General features: G+C 42.3%; 2 protein-coding genes across 2 annotated transcripts in view; one reads left to right on the top strand and one right to left on the bottom strand.

Moving 5' to 3' along the window:
- LOC126515692 (uncharacterized) overlaps nucleotides 1-21,382 on the top strand; it is a 107,383-nt gene that overhangs the window by 15,365 nt on the left and 70,636 nt on the right. The gene's annotated exons all lie outside the window — the stretch shown is intronic.
- On the bottom strand, nucleotides 1,213-5,654 carry Ifng (interferon gamma). The gene is made up of 4 exons (XM_050165492.1): nucleotides 5,502-5,654; nucleotides 4,230-4,298; nucleotides 3,958-4,140; nucleotides 1,213-1,808 (listed from the first exon to the last, which is right to left on the bottom strand). Exons 1-4 carry the CDS (start codon nucleotides 5,607-5,609, stop codon nucleotides 1,650-1,652), a joined length of 519 nt encoding a protein of 172 aa, XP_050021449.1. The 5' UTR covers nucleotides 5,610-5,654; the 3' UTR covers nucleotides 1,213-1,649.

Raw genomic sequence — 21,382 nt, 5'->3', positions numbered from 1 at the left:
TCTGTTCTATTTTCCCATAGCAACAAGAATTTTCAAAACAACCATTCGGCTTGAGTGAATATAATGTATTTTATTCATTGTCTATTTCCTAGTTGTTCAAGTTCTCCAAGTGTGGGGATCTCTGGGTGTTTTTAATGGACTTAAGTATCTCACTACCTAGACACTAATCAGGTACCATAAAAAAGTTACAACTGTGTGAAAGAAGGAATTCACACAATGCTGTGAGGAAGACTCACATTGACCTGTTCCTTTTTCCAATAAATTAATGAAAGATTAGAGAACATTAAAGTAGTTATTAAATGTCACACTGCTTACAGTGGTTCAATCTTAGTTCCAGTCCAGAATTTTCTCCCTAGAACTAAACTCTGCCACACTGTGCCTATTAGCTTGCCCACTTTGCACAAGCTAGAGTTATCTGGGAAGAGGAACCTCAGAGAAATTTCCTCCATCACATTGCCTGTGAGCAAGTCTGTAGGGCATTTTCTAAATGATTGGTATAGGTGTGCCCAGCACACAGCCTACAGTGTGGGCCAGTGCTTCTCCTGGACCAATGGTCCTGAGTTGTATAATAAAACAGGCTGAGCAAGCCATGAGAAGGAAGCCAGCGAGCTGTGTTCCTGCAGGGCGTCCAATACAGTCCCTGCCTCCAGGTTCCTGCCTTGAGTTCCGCCCTGGCTTCCCTCAGTGATGAACTATAATCTAAGGGGTGAAATAAGCCCCTTCCTTCCCAGGTTGCTTTTGGTCATAGTATTTTCTCATAGCAATAGGAACTCTAAGACATATACTCATGATGTTTGCCAGCACAAATGTAGGCGGGAACCCTAGTGTGGAAGACAGAACAGAAGCAAACTCAAATGCCAGGCTCAGCAATTTGGATCCTTCCCACTGCAAGAGTTGTATGTTGAATGGTGATGTAATTAGACATATCCCTTTGAAAGAAAATTTAAATAGCTGCCAACCAGAGCAGAAAAAAAAAAAGCCAGTTGTCAGTAGAGAAAAGCACCACACTCAATGGGACTTAATGCAGCTCCAAGATTCCCACGGCTAAAAATGGCTGATTTCCCTCCCATTCATCCGAGCAGCCTCACAGAAGAAGTCTGACACAGCATGGCTAGTTATGCAAGGACACTTTATTTCTACATATTAGAGAGTGAAGAACTACAAACAAGTGAATTATTTGACACTTGGGTGCAGTCACAGTTTTTAGCGGTATTCAGAAGCACCAGGTGGGAGAAATGGCTTTCCTCAGGGGACAGTTTGCACTTCCTGACATGTTGAAGCGCTGTCTGTCTGCTGTGAAGGACGGGCTCAGAGTGTAGACAAGCTCTCAGTCCGCAGCACCTCACGGCGTCATTTCAACTGTACATAAGTGTACCACCTACAGTCCAGCTTCAGTCAACTGGCTAACTGGCCCCTGGGATACAACCTTTCAATCACACAGTCTTTGTTAATTATTCAGGGAGAACAAATGGTCAAGTGAGAGAGTTGAGGATAGAGAAATTATAAATAACTTATATATTAATCAATAGAAATCCATTTTCATCACATAAAAGTTGCTATCATAAATACTTTTCTAGTTGATAAGTCTTAAAAATATACTTTCCATATAAATAACTTTAAATATTAATAAATAGGTTTAGATTTATAATTCAAACAGCGCTGGCAGGATTGTTCTTATTGGGCCGATTTCCAACCCCGAAACAGCAGCGGCTCCTTTTCCGCTTCCTCAGGCTCGATTTCGGCGACAGTCGGTGCATCACTTTCATGAGTTCATTGACAGCTTTGCGTTGGACCTGCGGGTCATCTACCTGTCGGTGGAAAAGATGGAATTAACTCCAAGCATGCAAGCTACTGGGATATTCTTCTTTTAACACCATGATTAGTGAAAATGGAAATATTCCTTTTAAGAAAAGCAACCTTGTCTAACAATGTAATCCTGTCACTTGTAGTAATCACTTCTTCAGCAGTTAAGATTACAGGGGTCATTAGGTTGTACAAGAGGGAATGGGTGGGTTATATCACGTACCTATCACTAATGTGACCACTACAGAAATCTCAAAATGGAACACTAAAAGGATTCCTGGCTGGAATCAGGGCGGGAGTGAGCTTGCAGTGACCCTAAACCTGAACAGACACTGAATCTGCTGAAAGGTGCTTTCTGGTGAAGTGATTGGGGAGTGACCTTCTTATCTACAAGATCTACTACCTTAGGCTTGTTCAGTCCTTTCTAGACTACAAAAAAAATTCCTATGGTCAGTGCTCCCCTTGGTATAGTAGAATGCTTTGGGGATCTACCAAGGATCCCAGAGACCCAGGTGCATGAAGGAGAAGGCCCATGCCTTTGGGAGCTAAGTTCCTTCAAGAGATTCAGATACCACTCATAGTTTGAGAGTTATCAACACAAATGGAATACTAGGGGGGAAAAAATCCCAAGTCCAAAATAAATGAAAAGTATCATTTTAGATTTCTCCCAAATCAAACCAGTGTCATCATGTCTAGGGTGGGATTAAAAATAAACACCAATTCTATTCATATTGGTACTAATCGATTTGCTGACAATGAACACTTGTTATTGGAGGTGTGGTAGTATTTCCTGTTCTCTGCCTTCTATACCATTCGTTTAACTACTTAAACAACTTCTCCGTTCATAGCAGGATGGCCACTTGGGCAACTTCGTGCTTAATAAAAATGAACCCTGTTTGTATGCTTTTCTAATGCTGGAAATACTCTGACTTCCTTGCTATTCTTCCACGAAGGATTCAGAGCTGTGTGTATGTGTGTGTTCCTAAAATGCATTGACGGTGCAACAAAACAGGACAAGAGTTGCAAGCTTGTTCAAGATCACCCATAAGAAGCACAACACCAGGGTTTCCAGAGAGTTACTCCAAGGCCTTAGGAATAACAAGTTTCTACCAGCTGTGCTGTGAAGACAAATTCATTTCCCAGTTCTCAAATACATTGCCAAGAATCCTAGAGTCTTAGCCATAGCTGAACAGCAAAACCGGCATGGAAGTGACTTAAGAACAATGACTTTATCCATCTCTAGTTGATGATTGAGATGTGATCCCGACTCAGGTAGACCGAAAGCTGGGCACAAAATATAAGGCCACAAAACACAGCAAGACGCCTGTCCCTTTCATCTGAGCCCATTTGCCATTTAGAATGCCTTTGCTTTTGGGATAAAATTTAAAAATTTTAGATTTGTCTTTATGCTTTCAGGTTATCTTTCTGATTCTGGAAGCCATAAAGGCTTAGGGTGGCTTCACGAGAGAAAGTATGGGATAGGTGAAGCACCCCCGTATCTGAAAGTTAATTGAACACGACTTTCATAAGACATCAAAGTAATCCTAACAAAGGGTGTCTACCATTCCTTCCCCTAAAAACAAACTGGACCGTATAGCATGAGAGGCTAACCAGAGACCAGGGGTAGGACACTACTTTCTCCTCTCTCATCCTCGTTTTCTACCTATGACACTGTGCAGGTCTGGTTTGGTTCTGACTAAGCTTCTGTAGTGATCCCAGCTGGTTCCTATCAAGACGAGGAAACTGCAGCGGCAGTGCAGCCGGGCAGGTGAGTCATCCGGACTCACAGTTCCTTGTGGCCTGGCTGGGAGGAGGAGAGCGCGCAGCTTTCTCGCTCCCTCCCACTGCTCTTTCCACTAACACACAGCCTCCCATCCTAAGCGAGAGTTTCCATCACACACCCAGGGGGACCACAGGGGCTCTGCTCACTGCTTCCCTCGGCTGCTTCCTCCTCACGCCATTTACCCATCCTGTGGGCAATGGTTTGAATGTCTGTGTTTTTCCAAAGTTGACAAAGTCCCTCCCAGCATGCCCGTAGTGAGGAAACATCTCAGACAGAGCCTCCTCTCCCTGCTTTATCAACTGTTCAATAGCCAATTTCTACCATCTGATCATTCAGTACAGCACAAAACTCCATTGTACAAATTGCCTCACCGGAATCTTAGCGATCTTCTCGAAGTCATTCACTTTTGCCTCGCTGTTGTTGAAGAAGTTAGAGATCAGATCTGCCTTGATGGTGTTCATGCTGTCCTGGATGGCCTCGTGGTCCTTCAAGGCTTCAAAGAGTTTGAAGTAGAAGGCGATAATCTGGCTCTCGATGAGTTTTGTGTCACCATCCTTGGGAGACAAGAGCACAGAGAGAGTCTGATGGGAGCCCGTCCAAGAGAAACGACAGGGAGAATGAGCAAAGGGGACAGCAGTTTTACCTCTTGCCAGTTCTTCAAGATCTCAAAGAGGAGATCCCCTCCTTCACCGACATCAGAGCTAGTGGAGTTCTGTGGAAAAGAAGAAATTTAATTTGTAATTAATTAGTTCACCAATTGCCCCAAAAATATCTATTGAGTTTTATTCAATTCATTGCTGGCAAGAACTGCTGATTTCCTGCTCAGCGCCTCCATTTACTTCTAACAAGCATCCCCAAAAGGCTTCATGTTAGATTTAGCCAAGGACTCTTTCATTCTTGCAGCTTTAGCATTTACTAGTCTAATCTTGAATCGTAAGGCCACAAATAAACTCAAAAATGCTGATGAGATTTCAAGTACCCCAAATAGCTGGAGTGCGCTAAAGAAAGTTGCTCTCAAGTTAAGAGAGATAGAAAACATCATCAAATTAACCCCACTGCGCACACTGCCCCCTTATGGCACACTTTCTGTGACATCAGTCTGCACTCGTAGGTCTGAGCAGCTGCTTTAAAAGGTAGCTCCACACACGTGTGTGAGACACTTTGATTTGCACCGTGAGGATAAAATTGACTGTGAAGGCTTGAATATGATGATGACAGCTATATGTGTAATAGCATACATTCTAGACAAATTATAAAATTGTAAGAGTAAAAAAATATATGTTCATTATCCTTAGTTAACTTGAAAGGAAATCCACAAAAGAAAAAAATGTAAAACTCTAAGAAACATAACTCCTCTCAGGCCTCAGTAAACGGCTGGTTTCAGTGATAGTTCACTCGCAGAATTTCAAAACTCACTCTTTAGGGAAAAGTGTATGCAAGGGGTCGTTCTTAAGCAGAAACTTTTAAGAACTTCGCCTTCTGTTCCTTTTAAGCGGTGGGATGTTTCCCTGAGTGTTTTTAGTGGCAATATTCATCTCTCTCTCACACACGTCTCTCACTATCGCTTTCACAGTAGTCTGAGGAATGAGAAATGAATAGCCAACCATGAGCATAAGAATGCTCCTTATCGTGAGTAAATGTTAACAAATTAATAACCACAAAATGATGAGTATCTCATACTCATACTCTGCCCATCTTTGGGAAGATTGTAAATGCCCTGTCAGTCTCTATAGCAAACTGAATGAAGTCAAATCAATATCAAGATCATTAAGTCAAAAGGCTCCTCACCGGCAAATAGCAACATAACACCCGTCTTCTCAAAATGACTGTGGACCAGAGGCGCCACTGTAGTGTTGACAGTGGCAAGTCAACGCCAGTCATTTTCGATACAAGCATGATACAAATTCATACTTACAAAATATTTCTTCAGAGTCTCTATTTCTTTAATGGGTGTGCCCTCGCCGTCAGAAATGGCCTGCGTGAGGCAGAGCAACAAAGCCAAGATGCAGCGTGTTGCAGTCATCGTCTCCGAGCAAGGCCAAGGCCGTGAGAGTCTGGAGCACCCGTATCAAGCCAATGGGTCCAGAGGACTCGGCTGGCTTGTCTTCTCTAGTAGCTGATGGGCTGATGGGAGCTGTACTCTGCACCTCCCTTTCTGCCGGTATTTATACCTAATCGAAGGCTCCTCAGGATTACGTATTTTCACACGTTTTTTTAAGATGAGATGGTGACAGATAGGCGGGGAAGCTAAATTACTTTGCATTATAACTCTGGTTTTGTGGCATGTCAGGGTTGTAGCTAGAGTTTCCTTTCGACTCCTTGGGCTCTCTGACGATGAGCCCGACCCGCTGTGCCCACCTGTGCCATTCTTGTGGGATCCTTTGAACTGCACCCCGTTCGGGACTGGAAATTGTTTTGACGTCTCCCCTTTCGGCCCTGGCGATGTGAATTCCTTGTCCACAGAGCACGGCATATTGAGCGTTTGTTTGTGGTTGGGAACAGCTGAAAAGGGAAACTCTTGGGCTTCTCAAACCCCTGCAAAGGGGAAGCCTTCTTTAAAGTTTTCTTGCAAATGACCAGAAAGCAAGGAAAGCATACAGTTAAAAAACCACTGTGGCTAGGAAGCCCTTCATCAGAGTTCATTAGTAAAACACCTACCACAAGTTTTAAATCACCCAAGGTCCAACTGCCCAGAGCAAATAAAATGAAGGCAACATTTTATTATCTATAGGTAAGATAGAATTGTTCTCCATTAATAAAAGAAAAAATGCATGAATAGTTTTATAAATGTTGTATTTCAACCAGCGTATCTGAAGTAACATGTGCATCAAGACACATGAGTGAGTTTCCATTCATTTGTCGTGAAATCTTTAAAACCTGGCATACATCTTATACACAGAGAAAATCACTTCATAACTAGCCATATTTCTAATGCCCATGCCCACATGTGGTTGAGGCCACCACACTGAATAGTCCAGCACTAAACACACAAAATAACCTTAATAACTGGGAAGCATTTCCCCCTTCAAGTTCACATAAGAAAATTCCTCTTCCTTCTTTGATGGTGGGTGGCAGAGGAGGCCCTCTGCTCTTTGGTGCCGTCCCACTTGGATTTCTACTTTCCCTGTCTTCATTAGCCTATAGCGGTTGTGAGTACAGACTCCAATGCTTCACATTCGAGCTGTGGGGTCTTGAGTGAGCATCTTTATGATCTGTGACTCTGTTTCCTTCATCTGTATAGCAAGTTTAATGCTGGTATTTCCTTTCAGACTTCAGTCAAAAAGTTCAATCAGATGACCCATGGGAAGTGATACTAATTCACAATAGTCACTCCAAAAAAATATCTATTGTTATTTGGAAATGCTGGATGGGTGACTGGTCCTTTCAAGACACTCTGCATCTTGTTCACGCAGTTCCTTGACCTTGTGCTCCCTTTACCCTCATCTGTGCACCTCAGAGTGGTACCCAGTTATCTTGGTCCAGATGAAAAGTCATCTCTTTGAGTTCTTTTCCAAACTTCCAGCTTCAAATCAATCTCACATCATCTGTATTGGGCTAGGACTCTACCTATGTTCTCCATGGGATCTCAGTTCCCCAGTCTCATACAGGAAGCATCTCTCCATGTATTTTCCCACTGTGGGATGATTTCCTTACAATCAGAAAGTGCTTTACTGCTTCTGTAATAGCCTTTATTTCCATAAAACATTTAAGCAAAGACATTCTCTCTCTCTCTCTCTCTCTCTCTCTCTCTCTCTCTCTCTCTCTCTCTCACACACACACACACACACATACACACACACACAAATATGCATTTGAATGTTTATCCAAGAATGTGCTTGGATGCTTGGAGATGTAGCTCAATTGGTAGAATTCTGCTTGCATAGCATGCACACAACCCTGGCTTAAGACAGGCACGAAATGCAGGTGGAAGTGGAGGCCAGATGAGCAGTTCAAGGTCATCTTCTCCTGCGGTCAGTCTAAGAATCATAAGAGTCTGTCTCAAATAAAAAACAAAAAAGTCTAGCCAGGTAAAGTGGTGTATACCTTTACTCCTAGCACTAGGGAGGCAGAGGCAGGAGGATCTCTGTGAGTTCAAGGTCAGCCTGGTCTACAGAGTGGGTTCCAGAACAGCCAGGGATACACAGTGAACCATTGACTCAAAAAAAAAAAAAAAAAAAAAGCCCATAGTGAGTTATTTGCCCTCAATTTTTTTCGTTTCCAACCTTATTCCCTCCAGTTTGTAGGAAACGGGTATTATTCTCAGTGGTAGGAAACAGCACCATGTCTCCTTAGCTAATACTGGCACCATTCTATGCTTTTTATTAATTTTAAAAAGTATTTTTCTCTCTCAGCATCAATGGGTGTGTGCTCCTCTTATTCCACTTCCTCAGCAACATGAGCTGTCCCTTGTGCTTCTGATCTGAGCCATCCTGACAGGTTTAAGACAGACCTCAAAGTAGTTTGGATTGGCATTTCCCTGCTGCCTCAGGATCTTAAACATTTCTTTAAGTGTTTCTCAGACATTTGAGTTTTCTCTACTGAGAATTCTCTGTTTAAATCTGCACCCCATTTTAATTGGATTATTCAGTAGTAGTAAAGTGACTCCTAATGACATTTTGCTATACTCGTAGATCAGTGTCTGGATCATCTATCATCAGAGAAGCTTCTGCTTGCAGCAGATTTGGGGGGGGGGGCAGAAACTCACAGCTAAACATTATGAAGAGGAGGGCCTTGAAACACACAGCCCTAAGTGGGATGTCTCCATCCATAAATCCCTTCAGAGCTCAAGTAACCCTGGGAAAGGGGAGGCAGAAAAGGAGTAGCCAGAGGGATGGAGAACACAAGAAGAACAAGGCCGTCTACATCAATTGAGAAAGCTCAAATGAGCTCACAGAGACTGAAGCAGCAAGCACAGGGCCACTCAGAGGCCACACCTTTGTATATATACTATATTCATGAGCAGGTGAGTGAGCAGGTCTCTGACACTCATTTTTCATGGAGAGCGGGCCCTTTTGTTCCATCCCAGCCTCCCGGCTAGCTTACACCTGAAATAATCACATAGAAACTGTATTTATTTAAACACTGCCTGGCCCATGAGTTCTAACTTCTTATTGGCTAATTCTTATATCTTAATTTAACCCATTTCTATTAATCTGTGTATTGTCACATGACTGTGGCTTACCAGCAAGATTCTAACCAGTGTCCGTCTCAGGCAGGAGATCCATGGCCTCTCTCACTCTGCCCTTCTTCCCAGCATTTAGTTCTGTCTACTCCACCTACCTACGTTCTGTCCTATCAACTAGGCCAAGGCAGTTTCTTTATTCATTATCCAATGAAAGCAACAAACAAACAGAAGGACCTCCTACACCACACTCATGCATTCTCTTGGGACTCTTTTTCTTCTGCTGGGTTGCCTTGTCCAACCTCTATGTGGTGATTTTTGTTGTTGTTGTTTTATTCTATTTTGTAATGTTTGGTTGTTTTCTCTTAGAAGCCTGTTCTTTTCTAATGAGAGACAGAAATGGGGTGGATCCAGTTGGAATGGAAGTGTGGGAGCAGTCGAGGAATGGGAAACTGTAATCAGGATATATTGTATAATATAAAAGAAACTATTTTCAATAAAATGGGGGAAAGAGTTAAACTACACAAACATGCAGTTAATAAGCTATAAGAAAAGCAAAAGAAAATATTTATGATTTTCAAATGTAATAAAAAATTAAAAAATCTGAAATTTGCAGAGTTGACTTCCAAACTGAGCTGTGAGGAGCATGGGGACAACCCTGGGCACAGGCTCTGCCATCGCTCCATCCAAGGAGAAAGCAGACCAGAGACAATGTACCAGTCCAAACACGTCAATGGCTTCCGTCAGGCTGCTGCCACTCCACCCTGCTAGATGCCAGTAGTCAAGCCTTGAGTCTCTGGAAGGAATATTGAAAGTTTTCTGGGATAATGTCAAAGCTATTTCTATCTGTATCTTAATTATTTCCCGTGGAATACAGTATTGGGAGCGAAGAATTAAAAAAAAACCAACAACAACAACAAAAAACAAGGAGCAGTCAAGATGATTCTGTGGGTAAAGGGGCTTGCCACCAAGCCTGAATGCCTGAGTTCGAATCTTGGGACAAATAGAGGGAAGAAGAGAGTTCTTAGCCCCACCACCAACACATAAAAAAAATAAAAAATACTTTTAAAGAACTGTGGGATCCATCATAGGGTTTTGTCTGCACCCCACTGTTTGTATGTTAAGAATTCCTATTGAGTATATATTAAAGCTATGCATACAGTTTGGTCAAATGTGCAGGTTAGAAACTGCCTGGCTGAAACTCGGGCTCTAATTAGCGTCATGATGAAACACAGAAGCCTGGAACTGCCAAAGCTGCAACGTTCTAGCCCTTCAATTCACATGAAGACCCAGAAAAATAAAAGCGGCATGTTTAGATTCGTTCAGGTAGCTAATGAAAAGCTGGGTCTAAAACCCCAAGGTATTTTCCTTAATCGGCCCCCTTCCTAATTGATCAATATCTACTAAAACATACTGAATGCATTTCTAATTTCTGTGTTAGATGTGCGAATTGAAATAGATAAATCCAATAAAGCTTGGGTTTGCATCTTGTTTTTTTCCTGTAGAACCGGTGAGAGAGGACTTGACCACTTTACTGAGAGTAAAAGCTGTGGGATCCTGGGCGAGGCCTTCCAGCTGACTTCACAGACATTCACACTGCCCGACCGCCAGGACTTCCGACCTGGAACAACGCACGCACGCACGCATCCACTGGATGCCCTATTGTCCCCTTCTCCAAACTCCTGGTGATATTTACAAAGGGTCTCATCCTTCATGCGGCTCCTGTTCGGCCAGGTTGCCTATCGGGTCTTGGCGTCCCACACCAGAAGTGAATCATCCACTTGGGTTTTCACTCACAGGACACAGGAGCCTCTGATTTAGAATACTGTCACTCCAACAGCACATACTTTTCTCACCTTTTCCTGTCCTGTTAGTTTCGCAAAGAAATCTCTCTCTCTGCTGCCTGTAAAACACCTTCTGTTGTACATGCAAACTAGAGGTTTCACGCCTTCCTAATCCGGCCAACACGGAACCTGTAGAATCACCCACCACCACGGTATCCTTCAAAACTTTTACAAAGCCACCAGGAGTCAAGGTGTGATTGCACTACTAAAACAGAGGGACTGCGGACTTTCTTTTTTCCTTTCAGTTAGAGTTTCTTTCTGAAAACTGGCGATGGTTGTGTCAGCAAGACTTCAACGGCATCTCCTGCGACTCCGCTCTGAGCAGAGTCAGTAGTTAAGACCAAACCTACATCCTGGCTGCCCTTTTCCCCTGCATCAGCAGCCACATCCCTGACACTCACAACCCGTTATCTCCTCCAGACCTTCACACAGATTTCTTCCACTCGCTATGAGTAAGTGTTGGATCCGTGTCCCCCGCGTTATTTCAGCTCCTGGAACACTCCTGACCTCATAGCGGCTGAGCCTGCGGAAGAAGCGTGACGTACAGAGTGGAAGTCCACACGGAGTCAGGTTTTCCCCGCGATTTGACTCATAAATCCCATAGGCTAGAGAGTTTTCGGAGTCACCGTTTGCTTTTGAAGACCATAAGGATAAACTTGAGGGATATGGCGAAAATATGATGCTTATGCAGTAAAGTGATCCGTTTACAAAGGGAATGTGGGTGTTGATAATCTAGATAGTCATAGCCCTGACTTAAAGGCGTATCTTTGCTCAAGAAAACCATGATGGGGACGCCCACTGAAACAATTTACCTGAGCTAATGGAGCTCACCAACTCAGGCCAGATAGGGAAGGAACCAACACAGGACCAAACTAGACCCCTCTGAATGTGATTGACAGTTGCATGGCTGGCACACTGCAGAGCCACTGGCAGAGGCACCAGGATTTGTCCCTGCTGCTTGTACTGACTTTTTAGAATACATTGTCTTTGGATGGCTATCTTACTCAGCCTGGACATAGTAAGGAGGGCATTTGTCCTTCCTTGGAGCAATGTGCCTTGCCCTGTCTGGGATGGAGGATGGGTGGGGGAGAAGGCGGAGGGAATGGGAGGGTGGAAGGGAGTGGGAACTGGGATTGGGGTGTAAATTAAGAAAGGATAGTTTGTTTTCTTTTAAAAAATAAAATACAATGAAGTGAAGGGGAAAAGCACTCACTGGATCCTCGACAGAGAGTTACTAAAGAAAGATGGAAAGTTGTGTTGAAAACATTTGCTTGTATCCTAATTTCAACCAATTAGTATGCATTTGCTATGTGCCTTACTATAGCTTTGAGGGTTGCAGAGGAGTTAGGTGAGCAAAGCTGGCTGGAACATTAGCTAATCTCTTGGCTCACCGTGGAGGGCAGGAAGCCTTATTCTTCCTGCAGGAATGTGGCGGTCAGAGGACTTATTAGGAGCCTATTCTGTCCTCCCAACATGCGGTCTGGTGGCACAGTGTGTTGACTTGTCTTGCCAGCTCAGGGTTCATGTGTAGTCAGGAGCAAAAAGCTGATTTGGGGCTGGAAAGATGGACAGCAGTTAAGATTCTTGTCTCTGATTTCAGGTCCCAGCCACTATGTGACAAGGTGGGCGTGGCCCAGTGCATGCCTCTTCCTCCACACTGAGGGACCAGTGGGGTTTGCTGGCTGCCAGCCCAGCTAGAAAAACACTAGCTTCTGCTGCACAGAGAGACCACGTCTTAAAATAACTAGGCAAAGTGTGACCCCCTCCTCTGGCCTCCACATATGCACAGGCACACATTTGCACACTCACCATGACATATATACTCACCCATGTGTGTGTGTGTGTATGTGTGTGTAATCCATGCTTGTACTCCTATGCTGTATTTCCCTTGGGGAAACCAGTATCAGTAGATTCAAGGACTGGCCATTTCTAGGAGAGGAATAGTCTAGTCTAATCTGTTAGCATTCTGGAAGCCTAGGAGTCCCCAAGGCCACTTTCATTAACCAACCACAAATTAGCAGAACCCCAAGACCAGGCCTGGGTTTAATAATTCACTGCACGGACTCAGAAAACCATTTCAGTCATGATGATAGATTATTGCAGCATTAATATAAACCAAAATCAGCAGAGGAAAGAACACAGGGCAGGATCCAGAACCTTCTAGGAACAAGCCTGTCAGCTGTCCTCTGCCAGAGGTGAAGTAATCACTTTCCCCAGTGATAATGTGTAATTACAGGCACCCTGTTGGCACACCTGTTAAAGGAGCTTGCCCATGGCCAACTCTTCTCGAGCTTGATTGCACAGACACAGATGACTGCCTGACTGACCATCCTTAGGCTCCCCTGCTTCCACGGGTTAGTCTGACATTGTGCACCCCAACTCCTACCTGTTAGCACAAGTCCAGGCACTTAGGTAAATGAGGAAATGCCAGGCTTTGGACTTGTGTCTCTTGGGCGAAGGCACACTTCTTTCTGGACAAAAGGAAACCTTTAGTGCATAAGTCTGTTTTATTTTACTGTTTTCCTTTTTATATAGTTTGTTGCACATGATGTGAAGGCGTCCTTTTGCGACTTGATTACTTCATTCTTGGCGAATAGGAAGATGTTGATAAAATGCGGAGTTCATTTGGTTCATCCTGGATTTTCCCCCATAGACTACTTTAAGAAAGTCAAGTACATGTTTTCTTATGATTAGGAAAACACCTTAGTGATAGTTGAAGTCATTAGGGGAAAAGTCATAGAATTTACAACATTGTTTCATTTTAATTCAGGTAAGAGTTGATTAAATGAATTCAAAACTCGCTTAACTTTCAACTCTGCCATGAAATACTGTGAAACTGCCAAAACCTTCCCTCCTCCACCAAACAATAGACTGGAGAAAGTGGCTATGTCTCATGTGTGATTTCCAATTAGGGTAAATGTTTGCTTCTCAGAGAAAGAAAGTCCTCAGGCTCTGAACTTCAAAAGACGTTGTATGGAGAGGGATACACTGTGACAATGGGTGAGAACTTCCCCTAGAGACTGGGCAATGCTTACATTTAATTAGAACGTTTGTCCAGTTTTATAATGGTGTTAGAAAGTTTAAGCAGAGTTGAATGATGGATGTGCAAGTTTTTCTAGTTTTTGCCAGATTGGCACAAATAAGAGTCACCTGGGACAGGGGATCCTCAACTGTGGTGCTGCCTCCATCAGCTTGGATTGGGCCATGTCTGTGGGGCTTTTTCTTGATTGGTGTAGGAGGGCCCAGCCCACTGTATGCAGTACAGGTGCTGGGCTAGGAATCATGAATTGTATAAGAAAGTAAGCTAGCCGGGTGATGGTGGCGCACACCTTTAATCCCAGCACTCGGGAGGCAGAGGCAGGCAGATCTCTGTGAGTTCGAGACCAGCCTGGTCTACAGAGCTAGTTCCAGGACAGGCTCCAAAGCCACAGAGAAACCCTGTCTCTAAAAACCAAAAAAAAAAAAAAAAAAAAGAAGAAGAAGAAAGTCAATTTTTTAGTTATGCATGGACTGGCCAGGAAGCCTTAAGAAGGAAATTTTCTCTTTATTATTTTTCTATCTATCTATCTATCTATCTATCTATCTATCTATCTATCTATAATTTATCTATCTATTATCTATCTATATAGCATCTATCTATCTATTAATTATCTATCTATCTATAAAAAAAAAGAAAAAGAAAGTAAGCTGCTAAGCAAGCCATGGGAAGCAATCCAGAAAAGAGCACTCATCCCTCCATGGTTTCTGCCTCTGCTTCTGCTTGAGTTCCTGCCCAGACTTCCCTTGGTGATGGACCATGGTCAGAACATAAATAAACACAATAAACTCTTTCCTCACTCAAGTTGGTTTCAGTCAGTGTTTAGGCACAGCAATAGAAAGAGAACTAGGCAAATGTATTTGTCTCTTATTATAATAAATACCTGAGGTAGGTGAACATTAAAACTTAGCTGAGCATGGTATCATACACTTATAATTCTAGCACTCAGGAGGCTGAGCCAGGAAAGTAGCTGAAAGTTTGAGGTCAACCTGGGTTGCATAGTAAGAACCAGGAAATTCAGGGTTATCTCACATAACCCTGTCTCAAAAGCAAAGAAGAAACAAAGAAGAGAGCTCTATTTAGCTCACAGTTCCAGCAGCCAAAATTCCAAACAAAACACTGCTGGTTCTTGCCACCCTCTCCCCTCCTTGACAGGTAGCAGGTGGCAAAGGTGGGAAAACGAGAGGAGCCTGGAGCATCTTGGCAAAGAAAGCCTGAAGGAGATGGGCTCTCACTTCTCTTAAATGTTTGGAGGACCCCAGTTGGCCAAAGGGCCTCATATACAGCCCCTCCCAAAAGGTTCCATCTCCCGACAATTGCACTGAGGACCACCCTTCCAGCACCTGAACCCTCAGGAGACACCCTTAAGCCATAGAGAACTTCTCGCAAATGTGCTGCCCTCCTCCTAGCCATTTTCATAACTCCTGCTCTATTTAACTTGCAGAACATATATGCTTTGCTTTCCCAAACTTGCTCAGGAAATTATCAGTCAAAACAGAGCTTCTAACATTAATACAAAGACCACAAAGTCTAAGAAAAGTGGATATTAATTTTACTCCAGCAAAACAGAGCTTAGGAAGAATTATGTGTGTGCCCCAATGTTTATGCCAGTAAAAAGACTAATGCCTAATATCAAGTAACAACTACCTATGAAGTACTTAAATCGACCTTTCCCACTCATTTAATTCTGACAACTGTAGAAGACAAACTTCATTTCATAGATAACAAATAATTAAAGCTCAGAAAGGATAAATAACTTAAAAAAAATCAGCGAGCTAACAAGAGACAAGGCTAATGTGGCTCAGACTCTACTGGCATCTTGACCACCCCATTCCAGCCAAGCCAGTGACCTTGTCTTTAGGCCTAAGAGCTCTATGTATAAATATAGTGCTGATGGTCCTTAGTTCATGTATTTAAAAACAACTGTCATTAACTTTATCTGTTAGACAATACATATAAGGAATCTGGAAGAGCCATAGATGGGCAACAGAGCTAGAGAACAAAGACCATCTATCCCAGGCACTCTCAGGTCTCAGGCCCGTGGACATCAGCCCTCCCGTAGGGCACCATTCAGGAAGAAGAGAATGAAGTCGGATGCTTATGTTCTCATCTCTGTGTCAGTGTGGTCCGGGGAAGTGTGTCTAGTTGACTGATCATGGATCAGTTGGCCATCAGAAAAGTAGCTGGTGGCAGATCTTTGAGACACCCACCCGAGTTAGACCTGCTGAAGGTGATAAGATTTCCAAAGGAAACAAGGAAACAGAAGGATGTTTGGTTGCCAAAAACATTAGGAAATGAACTAAAGCAGTTTCAAAATGAAAAACTCAATCCTTTGGTAGTTTTACAAACTATCTTTTTATTTCTTATTTTTTGAGATTATAGTATGATTAAATTATCCTCCCCTTCCCTTTTCTCCCTGCAAACGCTCCTTGATCTTTCAAATACATGGCCTCCTTTTTCAATAGCTGTTGAATGAAGTTTGCATGGTACCAGAAACATTCAGTTCAGTTCCAGATCAGGGGACTCTAAGATCTGTTTCTGAAGTTCACTGTGTTTTTAGCAATAGAGACTTGCCTTCTACCCCTGGGAGACTACTAAGGGCAATAGCAATATGGTGTTATGTTTGAGGAGTGTCTTGGACAACTCTGACCAACAGCTCAAGAGAGGGCTTTCTATGTCTAATATTTGGGTTTTGTTAGGTTATCTTTGATTTTAGATGGATCATTGTCAGTGCAGGTGAGAAAATTTCACTTAAACTATATATACACACACCGAGTTATGTGTATTTTCCTTCTTAGTTAATAATGTGATTCCTTATGGGTTTTTCAGACGTCCTTACTGTTGATAGCTTATTGATAGCTTCACATGCTTAACACTGAATTCAATCCACGGTTCATCATAAACCTTGCGTGATGGTGCAAGTCTTTAAGTCCAGGATCAGATCAGCAGCTCAAGGTAATCTTTAGCTCCTTTATAAATTTGAGGTTGACTCAGAATATATGATACCCTCTCTCAACATGAATATATCTGTATATGTACGTATGTATGCATGCTATCATTGCCTATTCAGTTTTATGTTATTCTAAAACCCAATTGCTTCAGAGTCACTATAGTTTTGATGTTTGTACATGTATTTTTCTTTGAAAATTTCCTTCTTGACCATGAAGGGTTCATCCACTGAAACAGTTTACCTGAGCTAATGAGAACTCACCAACTCCAGCTGATCGGAAAGGAACAAGCATAGGACCAAAATAGTCCCTCTGAATGTGGTTGACAGTTGTATGGCTGGAGCAGACTGGGGGTGGAGGGGGGCACTGGCATTTATCACTGGGATTTATCTCTACTGCATTTACTGGCTTTTGGGGATCCTATTCTCTTTGGATATATACCTTGCTCAGCCTAGATATAGTAGGGAGGGCCATGGGCCTTCTACAAAGCAACGTGCCTTTACTCTCTCTTAGGATTAGAGAGGGGTGGGGTGGGAGGGTGTGTTGAGGTAATGGGAGGAAGGGAGGAAGTGAGAATTTAAACTGGTATTTTTCTTTAAAAAGAGAAAATTTCCTTCTTAAGACTCTTTTAGTTCAAGAAGGCTATAGATCACACTATATTTTCATTTAATGTCCATCTACCTTTTTTGAGAGAGTGTAGCTTAATCTAAACTTACTGTTTTTAAGATTCATTTTTATTTTATGTGTAGGGATGTTTTGCCTGCATGTATGAATATGCACCGCTTGCATACCTGATGCCTGCAGAGGCCGGGAGAGGGCATTAAATCCTCTGGAACTGGAGTTATGGACAGTTGTTAGGTACCATATATGCATTGGGACCCAAATCCAGGTTCTCTGGAAGAGCAAGTGCTCCTAACCCCTGAGTCATCTCTGAAACTCCCATCAAACCTTCTAATTTTATTTTTTTTAACATCCTGATGTGTTTTCTTTCCTGGTTTATTATCTGAGTTGCTTTTTTAAAATGATAATTTCTCTAATTTCACAGAAGATGGAAATTTAAAGTTTGCTCCCACTCTTCGTTTTGACAGGTATGATGCTAGCCATCTTTGATCTTCTTCAAACTGTCTACATGTCTTCTTGAAATGACGGCACAGACTACTTATTCCAAGCAACTCTCAACATATATCAATGTCTCTAATTAAGATGCGGCACCCGCACTGGATGACATATGGCTTTCCTTATCTGAAAATTAGAGACATGATTTTCTAATTAGAACATAGATCAGAACTCATTATAATGTTTTCAGGAAGCTTATTAAATAACAACAAAAGCCCTGCATTCTGTCATAGGCTCTTCCTTTAAAACAATAAAATAAAATCAACCCCAAGAGAAGAAATCTAAATACCATATCACAAGATAGTCTATACTTCCGCCAGGAAAAGGAAGACTCTTGAGAGTAGGTAAAATTTCTTCACACCCCAGGCAGAGTTTGAAGCTTTTTTTCTAGCTGTTTTTTTTTTTTTTTTCAGGAAGCTTGTCAAGCTTCTGTGCTATTGGCCTGTGGTCAGGGACTTCCCCCACCGTGCCTCCCATCTCTTGACAATGAACAGAAATTTGGCCTCTTAGGTTTTCTTTGTAGTCACCTGATAGGATTTCCCAGGACAGAGGTGTTAAGCCAGCTTTGATCTGACTTCCCATCTCCTTCCTGTGGGTCACCCTGAGAAGAAAGAACTCGCTCTTCTTCCCCCTTCAGACACTCACGTCACTCAGCTCCCTGGTGCCACCTGATGCTTCCCACTGGCTCACAAAAGCTCCGGCTTGAGCAGGAAGCAGAGGCCTTTATGGACCAGATGCTCTGTCACAGACTTCAGAGGCTTCTTTCCCTTCCTCTTGTTTGAATAGATGGCAGCCACCCACAGAGTTCCCTGACTTGGAGTTTCTTTGCTATTTCTGTATTTTTCTTTTCCTGGGGGAACCATGCAACCTCTAAAAATACAACATACAGCAATAAAACCAAGTGGACGCAAACCTCAAAACAAATTCAACTTAAGCTTTTTTAAAGGTATGCTTATACACTTGTCTCCCTCTGGATGATAATGTCCTAGAGCGTATGCACAGACTTCATTCTACACCAAAACGCCAGTCTGGTGCTGTGCATAGAATACCTAATGACTCCGGATTAAGTCCCAGGCCTGGGCAAGTGCGCCATGGTTCACCTTCATGGTCAATTTGACCTGGTTTGAAATTGCCTCGGAGATACGCCTCTAGGAGTGTACACGATGGTGCCTTCAGAGACCCTTAGCTGTGGGAGGAGTTCCTCATGAATACAGGCCATACCACCCCATGCACTAGGAGGCCAGACTGGACAGAAAGGGGAAGCAGGCGGAAGCTAGCTGAGCCCCAGAATTTTTCTCTCTGCACTTAGTACAGATGCCACCTCACACCCAAACCGGCCAGACCTTCCATTCCATCAGGTGTGTTCCCTCAAACCCCGAGCCAAGTAAATCCTTCTGTCTTTGTGTTGATACTGCAAAACATTTTGCCACAGCAATGAGTAAAGTAGCTAATTCCCATACAATGAAGTTAGAGTTCCAAGCTCAAAGACCGCCGTTTAAAGCTGTAATCCAGTGCCAAAAAAACCAGAAAACAAGGTTCTACTTAATACACACTGATTGTAACCCAGCAGAAAGATTTAGCCAGTAAATAGCTAGAGTCCATTAGATGCAGTGGGTTACTGCAGCATCAGCAATTACGGCAGCATCAGCAACCCACTAAAACCTTGTGGTACTGTCTTGGTTATTCCTGAATATTCTTTTCAGTTACCATTATATCCTCTATGTTCCACAGTTGGTATTAGTTCCCTGACACAGTCACATGTTGGGATGGAAACTTCAACAATGCTGTTTCCAAGAGACGGGTTTATTGGAAAGACAGAGTCATCATGAGTAATAGACAAAGGACCTCAGAAAAAGCTGGAAATGCACACAAAGTGTTGGCAGGGGTTGTGTTCCTGCCTCTCCCGTGTACTTGTATTGGTGAGAGATCAATCTCTCCTACCACTGGGTGGCATTCCTTGGGAGAAAGTGGAACATCAAGACATCTTTCCATGACTCCATGCTTTGTCTACTTTGAAGAATAGACTTTCCTTCTCATTGGCAGTTTGAAACCGATAACAAGTGCTGATTGAGATCCATCCATGTCATATGTACTCATGGAAATGTAAATCAAGACAACAGCAACAGTCCACCACTCACCTCTTGGAGTGACCGACTCCAGAACACAGCACTGGGAACTGACCAGGAGACAGAGCTGTCAAGCATGGTGCCACCTCATTAGAAGATAGCTTGGTGATCTCCGACGAAACTATATACACTCTGACCATATAATCCAGCAGTTGCCCCTCCCAGTGTTTCCCTCAGATGTGTTAAGAGTATGAACACACACACACACACACACACACACACGCACGCACGCACTACACCACAGACTTGCACATGTATTTATAACCGGTTTTTCAACACGTAGAAGCAACAAAAAATTGATTGAGTGTTTAAAGTATAAACACATATTCCCAAACCAGAGTCATTTTCGACATTAATATGTAAATGCAACATATTATCTCAGCTTTGAGGGTTTGTCATATAATGTTTTGCATAATGTGTAAATATTCTCCCTCTGAGATATATCCTAAGTCCAAGGTCTCTATTTATAAAGATAGGAATGTATCTTATTATTTCAAATATATTTTTGCAGGTCTGGAGAGATGGTGCAGCCGTTAATAGTACAGACTGCTTCTTCCAGGGGATCAAGCTTCCCAGCACCCACATGCTGTATCACGAACATCTGTAACTCCAGTTTCTTGGGATCTGACATCGTTTCTGGCCTCTACAGGCACCAAATACATATGGTACACAGACATACAAGCAGACAAAACAACCATACACATGAAGTCAAAATTGATTTAAAATATGTTGCTTTTAGAGATTTAATTTATAAATGGTGCTTAATGATGGTACATATTTATGGACTACAGAATATTTTAATATATGCATAAAATGTGTGACAATCAAATAGGGATTAATTTTGCATGCATGTACATGTATACATAATCCCAAATATTTATCATTTCCTTGAGTTGGAAGCATTCCAAATCCTCTCTATTACCTTTGCTAAATCAAAATTTTATGAAAATATTGCCTTAATAATAGTATCGTTATCCATTAAATGCATATGCAAAACTGAATTGCTCATTTTAAAATTGTGTGAGCCAATATATAAAAATTAAACCATTATCAAAACCACACGAAAAGTAGGATAATTGTTATCCCTCGATGTGCTAAAAAGTTTAAATTGCCTTTATTCATTCATGAGCAAGTAACAATGCCGAAAGTCAAAGTCTGAGTATGACTCCTGCAAGTAAGTTTACTGTATTACATATCTGTCAAATACATATGTACTTATTTCTATTTACCATTCCATCTAACTCTTGTATTTTATACTCCAGTTTTATTCATTTTTCATAGCATACTGATCACCTTTTATCTGATCAGCACTAATGTGAAGATTAATTTTTAACTCTTTTAATATTATATCACCACTCATCTTTGAGTGGGAGTCGTTGCTCACACTCCAGTCTCAGTTTTGCTGCTTCTAGATACTGGTAGTTCCTAAATCCCCATCTCCAGGAACAGTCTCCCTCCAGAAACTCTGGTCCCACACTTCTCCTATGAGCATGAAGAACAAAATCATGTCATTTGTGAGGTAATGGATAAAGTAGAGATCATCAATCATGTTAAGTAAAACAAGCCATAATGAGATCAACAAATATCACCTTTTCTTCTATAT

The sequence above is a fragment of the Alexandromys fortis genome, unplaced genomic scaffold (genome assembly GCF_014885135.2).
Source record: "Alexandromys fortis isolate MF-2015 unplaced genomic scaffold, M_Fortis_MF-2015_v1.1 scaffold_154, whole genome shotgun sequence".
Lineage (NCBI taxonomy): Eukaryota > Metazoa > Chordata > Mammalia > Rodentia > Cricetidae > Alexandromys > Alexandromys fortis.
Note: the sequence above shows the minus strand (reverse complement) of the source record. Positions and strands in the feature narration are given on the sequence as shown.